The sequence below is a fragment of the Sphaeramia orbicularis genome, chromosome 12 (genome assembly GCF_902148855.1).
Source record: "Sphaeramia orbicularis chromosome 12, fSphaOr1.1, whole genome shotgun sequence".
NCBI lineage: Eukaryota > Metazoa > Chordata > Actinopteri > Kurtiformes > Apogonidae > Sphaeramia > Sphaeramia orbicularis.
Window position 1 is genome coordinate 21,276,888 of NC_043968.1, and position 7,320 is coordinate 21,284,207.

Consider the following 7,320-nt stretch of genomic DNA (forward strand, 5'->3'; position numbering starts at 1 on the left):
AATTGCCCATTAAACGTAAGTATTTAACCTAGGAATTACACAATTGAATATCATCATATCAATCAGGAAAAAAGATACTTAAAGCTTACACTACCCTTGACTTTACTGGGAAAAAAGTAAACCAAAAGAAAGTAAATTATGAGAGCAGCAAAGTTTGGTATTTTTTGTTTTTATTTTTCCATATAAAAAAAACTGCTTTTCATTCCCACTCCCTTGATTATGAAAGTATTTTCATTTGCTTAGAAATTGCATCACATTGTTTACCATTTAGCTCATTTTCTGTAATACATTGCAATTACAGGCCTTTCAAACACCCATCCATTTGTGCACTCTTGGGAACAAACCACCAAAATACATGCAACCCCGGTTACTGTCTCTGTGGTGAATTCATCCCACTACACCTAGTGTATCTTCTCAGCCTTACTCCGTTTATCAGAAACATGCTACTGAGTCTGCAGCTCTTCGGCCCTTTTTTCATCCAGAATCAATGGAGTCTGAAGAGTCTTTCCTTTCAGCAGTTGCTCCAGACCCTGGTAGAAGAAATTAGAAGTGAAATCACACTCTGGTTTATTGTGACCAAAGGCTGGATTTTGCAGGTCATTATTATTATTACAAGAAGTGGTTCTGTGTGTAACTTGCTATGTTCTTACTCAGGCTACAGGATTTGATATACATTTCACATTGCAATTATTGTGGACAGTATTGTGATTAGAGTCTGTTTGCTTGGTTATCAATGAAAATAAACAGATTACTTATCAGTTTGATCATTTATTTTTATAACTCGAACATACAAATTCTAATGACTTTCATTGTGTACACAGTATTGTTGTTTACTTTGCTCAGTGTCACTGAATCCGAAATATTAAAATACTATATTAAAATGAACCTTTAAACTGCAGCCTCTTTGATTATATAATCGCACAATTAATTGCACAGGTCAGTTTCTCACCTCTCCAAAGTAGGAGACCAGCGGTGAAATCTCACATTTAGCTGGAGGATTGCCTGCTGATGACACCCTGAATGAAAAAGACAAGCGTGAATTACAGTTACACATTTAACATTTTAATATACTTTCTAAGGCCTGACATTTAAAATAGATGAACCTGGTGAATAGTGATTTTGCAATCTTCCTAGTTAAATGCTATCTTTTTTTTTTGTCACTGGGTCACATTTTTAATGTCAGTTCCTAACACATTTAAAACATTCTGGATGATTCTACCTTTAGTGTAAGTAGGTTGTAATATACAGTATATTGTCATTATAGGCACCACAGTTAAGCAAATGTTCCCATCCATGCTGACAGGAATAAAAGCACATTGGCCAAATGGAGTGCAACCCATAATTATTTTATGCATTGTTTCACGCTGTCAGAGTACAGCAATATCAGTTAAGTACACCTACAGAGTTTACAGAAGAGGTCTAATTGTGCAAGATGGTGAAAAGCATCTGTTATATGGTAGGACTGGGAGTTTTAAATGGAACTTGCAGGACTCATAATCATTTGAGAACGAGAATATTTTCCCCAAACCTGTCTGCAGGAAGGAGGGTATTTCCATCTTCATCCAGTAGTGTGGCTCCTGCAGCTCTAGCCCAGCGGCAATGTTGACTCAGTAAAGAGTTCCTGGCCGTGGTGGGGTTGTCTGTAGCCGTCCCATCCGCATTTTTCAGAGGGGAGAAATCATCCTCCCTCAAAACTTCAAACACGACAAAGTTCCTTTAAAACACAAATAATAAATGTATTAATCAGCTGTAGACACACAGACTTCAAATATTCATGCTATTTAATATGAAAAGATGGAAGAAGACTGGTGCAAAATAAGAAAAAACACTCTACCTTGAGAATGGGAAGACATCAAATACAAATTTTTCCATCTTTATGCCGTTGGGTTTGGTAGGTTTGACTTGATTGCCACATGTGTCCACAAAAGGTACTTTCTTGATTGCAACATGTTGTTTCAGTTGGCTTTTGAATTTCCTGTGGAATGAGAAGAAGGTAAACATTGTCAGCTATATGAGACTGGTCAGGTGTGTACTGTCAAATATTTTCACTAAAAATAGTGGCCTGATCCAGTTTAAACTGGACTGATGAGCGCTGAGACAGAACCAAAATGTGAAAGTTTCCAGTGGGAATAGTAGGGTGGTGGGTTTGTCACTACAGTGCTTTTTTTCACATTACAAGCTGCAACTTATCTATATTACATATTGAAATCATTTCTCACTATGTCATAAATTACACTGTGGTAATATTTTTCATCTTTTGGACAATGCTTCCACATGGCCTGGATCCTGGACGCAAGCATTTTGGTTTATTTTATTCATATTATGAGCCTTATTTTCCTTATATAGTTACACAAAAACTTTGCAGGAAAAAAAATCAGGAGGAAAAAACACCAGAATGTGAAAATACAGCAGCTTCTCATCTGAGTCCAAATCAAAAGATTAAGTACTGATAACCTGACACTGTTTCACGCCACTGTGAAAAAGACAAGACACTTCTTTAAACTTCATCATGTATTTAACCTGCCTACCTGCCTCAAAAAACCTGTGATTAACATACATCGTGAGCTGAATTTCTGTAGCCCAAAAACAGACCACAGAAGTGAGTAGAATTCTAGTTTCCTCAGACAACTTGAATTATAATAAGCAGAAAGCTAATTGAATTTTTTGCTTAATAAAGCTAAAACTATCTAGCACTTGAGCTTTAGGTGACAGTAAAGGCTCTTACTCTGCAACATCCTGCAGGAAGACCCTAGTAAAGAAGTGATTACAGATATTTCCGGCACTGTAGACCAACTCCCCGTCTGGACCTTGGAGTTCGGCTGTGTATGGTTGGATCTCACTGTACTCCACCACCTGAGGGACTCCTTTCACCCTGCAAACCACACCCACGGGCTCTGTAGGGTATGCCTTCTGCACCACCTGTCACACAATGAGTAGCAGGAGTCACATGACAGTCTCTGAATACTCTTCCAGTTTCTGTCTTGTAAGTGACTGCTCTACCTTGGCTCCACAGTCTGCACCTTTGCTAATGCAGAACCCAATAAACACAGGGTCGGCCATCTTGACCAGGATGTTGTCCACACAGTACACATGCAGGTACTCCACTCCCCTCTTCTTCATGTCCTCCAGGACATTATTGTCCACCAAGGCCTGGTACAGACCACCATTCCCATCTGACAGATATATAGGTCAGACCATCACACAACGGAATATGAGTTTAACACCTAATACGTCTTTAATTGGATAATTACTTTTAAAGCTACACTCATTACCTGGGGCCATGGCGATCTTCCCTTTACTCTGCAGGATGACTTTTCCATCAAACGTCACTGCTGGGATCATCCTCTGCTCAAACATCATAATATTTGATGGTTCAAGGCCAAAGTAGTTGTTCTCTTTGAAGAACACCTCAGTGGGAGCCAGAGTGAACTCACTGGTCATTATATACCTGAAAATTATCAAATTATATAAAGCTTAAAGAAGAGCCAACTCAGCCAAGTCCTGTTTTCTGTCACCTGATTGCTTTCCTCGCAGGACATAGATTCATCCAGCAAATGAAAATGTGAAAATGCTCAAAAACACAAACATTTTAGCTTTCTTACACAAAGATAATGCAGCAAATTATCTTTATTTTACTCTACTGCTGACTCACTTCTGTAACTCATTGTCAAACTGCCTATTTTTCTCAAACCTCTCAGCATTATTTTTTCACTCTGTCATACCAATTGAGAAAGATGTTTTGACACTTCTCTGGAAAGATTCATTTTTCTTGGCAAGAGCCCTCTGTGACATTTACTCTAAATATAATGCATCAATAATTGTTTTATAGTCAACTATTAGATCAGAAGCCTTGCTCATGAGTGAAGCAAAATACTACAAAAAAGACTTTGCTCAAGGAGAAATCCTCAAAACACACCCTGCCCTTGTGTTCTTTGAACATTTATGATGGCAATTCACACATTTGCTGTTTAACATTGTAGAAATTAGTGAGTAAGCTTAATTTATCGGTATCTTACCATGGAACAGTGCATTTTGTGCCATGCTTGCCTTCTGCTAGCTCTTGGATTTTGTGAATGCGCTCTGCCTGTATCTGATATAAGGTTTTGCCACTGGGCAGCCCAACGTTATACATCCCTTTTGGATACTGAACGCCAAGACGGGTTCCCTGACCGCCAGCCAGGAGCAGGACTCCGACTCGATTCTTGGAGATTTGCAAAAGCCCTAAAAAGAAAGTAACAATAGTAGGAGTAAGACGCACATGAACAAGCAAACAAGGCTTTTCTTTCAATAACTGACCTACATCACACCATCTTCTTCTGACAAACAGAAATGACATTTTACAAGCTGACATTCAACCTTTCCTGTTTACTGATCTTTTAATGTTCAGTAGCTTCATTTCTTGTGATTTTGTTGATTTAAGACTAAAAAGTCAATAAAAATGTTAAAAACTGGGTGAATCTCAGGAAAAATATTAGAAGTTGCACAAAAGAACTAATTTTTTCATAGATTTTCTTAAACTGAAAATACACTTTAAGGGTTCTTTTATGGCCAGTATAAAAAAGAACAACTGCAAACCATTGAATCTGTTCTTTCACAAACCTAAAACACTTTTTATATGGTTAAGTATGCAGTAAGTAGGGACAAAAGTGAAAGTGTATGTCAAGTAAAAGTATTTCATTTATAAAACTGAAAAGTGGAGCTAATGCTACAGCAGGCACCATCATTTCATGCAACTATAGCTATTACATAAAATTAGGGGGGTGAAAAGTATGTCATCTTGAAATTTATTAGAAATATAAAACAACCTTGTGTAAAATGGAAGAACTAATTTAAAGATCAAGTGCTTCCGCAATGAACTAGATCAGGGGTGTCAAACTCATTTTACTTCAGGGGCCACATTCAGTCCAATATGATCTGAAGTGGGCCAAACCAGTCAAATAATAACAGTGAAAAGAGTAAAACCACATTATGATAATATTTACATCTACAAAGTTTCCTTAAATATCTGAACAACACAAATAACCTGAAATGTATGAAGAAAAATAAGTGCAATTATTATTATTATTATTATTATTATTATTATTATTATTATTATTATTATTATCATCATCACTTTACAATAATCTGCATCAGTTTATCATTTACACATGCACATTACAACTTACAGATCACACTGGCTCTACAAATACACAAAACATTTGGTAACAGGCAGAATATTGTTAAAGATACACCTATTTTTCTTAAGATATTTCAGGTTGTTCATAGTTGTTCAGGTTATTTATACTTTTTGCTAAAGGATAGTTTGTAAATGTAAATATATTCATGTAATTTTACTTTTTTGACCTAAAACAAAGAGAAACTAGAAAAGCGCAGACCCTCTGATCACCACCAAAATTTAATCATTTGTTCCTTGTGCCAGTATCAACATTTCCTGAAAATTTCATCCAAATCCGTCCATAACTTTTTGAGTTACCTTGATAAAAGACAGGCAAACAAACAAAAAAATCTGTTGTTCCTTGGTGGAGGTAATAGTTATGATTACTTATAGGTTATTATATTATCACTTTCTTGGTCTGACCACTTGAGAGCATATTGTGGCCCCTAAATTAAAATGGTTTTGAAATCCTTAATTGTTAATATCTCAGTGAAATTTCTGCATTTCACAAATTCATCCAATGGGCCGGATTGGAGCCTTTTTCGGGCCTGTTTTGGCCCGCGGGCCCTATGTTTGAGGATCTGTAACATTTTTAACCATAAACCAAACATCATTTCAGTTTAAACACTGACCCCCTGTTCTTCTACCCAATAGTTGTTTTTTTTCTTGAATGAATTTACCATATTCTCTGTAATAAACAGCCCCACACATCTGTTAACACTCACCTTCATTTTCCCACTGCGCGAGCGTGTTTTTGTCACTTTTTGTCACGCTGCCGATGAACTGTGACAGTACCGGCTCCATGTGTTGGTCCAGGCGGACCGGGGGGGAGGCTGCGGCCCGGGCGGCTCCTTCACAGTGCTCCTTCAGCTCCTGGAGGTCCAGCAGAGACAGCTCCTGCAGGAACACGTCCCTGTCCTCCTCACTGAGCTCCGGCCAAAACTGCAGGACGTGCAGCTGCCCTGCACTCTGCAAACTCTGCTTCACTTCATCCACTGACAACATGTTGAGTCTGGGTCCAGATGAAGGAAAACCTACGGCTGAAAGTGTGCACACATCCGACTGGTGTGTCCACGGAGGTTATGTCTGCAGCACCAGGATGAGACTTTAAGGAGGAAATGTGTGTGTGTGTGTGTGTGTGTGTGTGTGTGTGTGTGTGTGTGTGTGTGTGTGTGTGTGTGTGTGTGTGTGTGATCATAAACTCGTGACTCCGGGACACGGATCCTGTGTTTAAATACTGAAAAATAACAGACGCCTTTCTGCAGGTACAGAAACGACCGAAAGTGATTCGTCAGCTTTCACAAAAGCGGACAAATGAATGTGAGTGTGCACCCAGGTTTAGGTTTAGACCGCGGACTACAGACATCTAACACTTTAAGGAAATGCTGTGTCGACTCAGCGTCTCATCAGCTGATTTACCGCCTGACTGTCAAATCCGTCGAGTAGTGCAGAAAAGTGTCCAAACTATCTGCTGTCAGTAGATTGTAATGGATGAAACACCGTGAAGTTTTACTCGAGATGGCTCCAAAATGTTCCTCCTACAGTCTGTGGGTTTATGTGGCAATAAAGTGAACAGGGTAGGGACCGTCCACAAAGTGCAAACAGCCCATGACTGAGGGGAACCCTAGAAGAGAGCAGAACATTGTTTTTTGTTTTAAATAAAATTATTAACCTATCACCATAAAGGAATGATTGCGTCAAAAGGTGCTAGACGTCTATGTTTATTAGCTATCTACATTATTATTATTAGTAGTAGTAGTATTGTAATTTTTAGTCAATTAAGCAATTTTATTTTTTCTCTTTATAGTATTTGCTACCACTTGTGCTGCTGTGACATTTGAATTTCCCCTTTGGGGGAATCAATAAAGTACATGTTTTTTTTGTTATGCATTAGATTTGTTTTGTTTTTGGTAGGAAAAAAAGTGTAAAATCCAGTCAGCCTCTTCCATCCAAAATGTAAATCTGTATTTTATTTGTATTTGTATATCAATTAAAAAAAAAAAAAAAAAAAAAAAAAAAAAAAAAAATATATATATATATATATATATATATATATATATATATATATATAAATTTGAATATTGTTTAAAAAAAAAAAAAAAAAAAAGTAAAATGTAAAAGATGACTTGTACAAAATGATTAAACCTATTGTGAGTAGTATATTG

General features: G+C 37.4%; 1 protein-coding gene across 1 annotated transcript; it reads right to left on the reverse strand.

Moving 5' to 3' along the window:
- Nucleotides 1–150: 150 nt before the first annotated feature.
- uap1l1 (UDP-N-acetylglucosamine pyrophosphorylase 1 like 1) lies at nucleotides 151–6,707 on the reverse strand. The gene is made up of 9 exons (XM_030149353.1): nucleotides 5,881–6,707; nucleotides 4,017–4,221; nucleotides 3,273–3,448; nucleotides 3,001–3,173; nucleotides 2,726–2,919; nucleotides 1,835–1,975; nucleotides 1,529–1,714; nucleotides 950–1,016; nucleotides 151–530 (listed from the first exon to the last, which is right to left on the reverse strand). Exons 1-9 carry the CDS (start codon nucleotides 6,158–6,160, stop codon nucleotides 444–446), a joined length of 1,509 nt encoding a protein of 502 aa, XP_030005213.1. The 5' UTR covers nucleotides 6,161–6,707; the 3' UTR covers nucleotides 151–443.
- Between the last annotated feature and the right edge of the window lie 613 nt (nucleotides 6,708–7,320).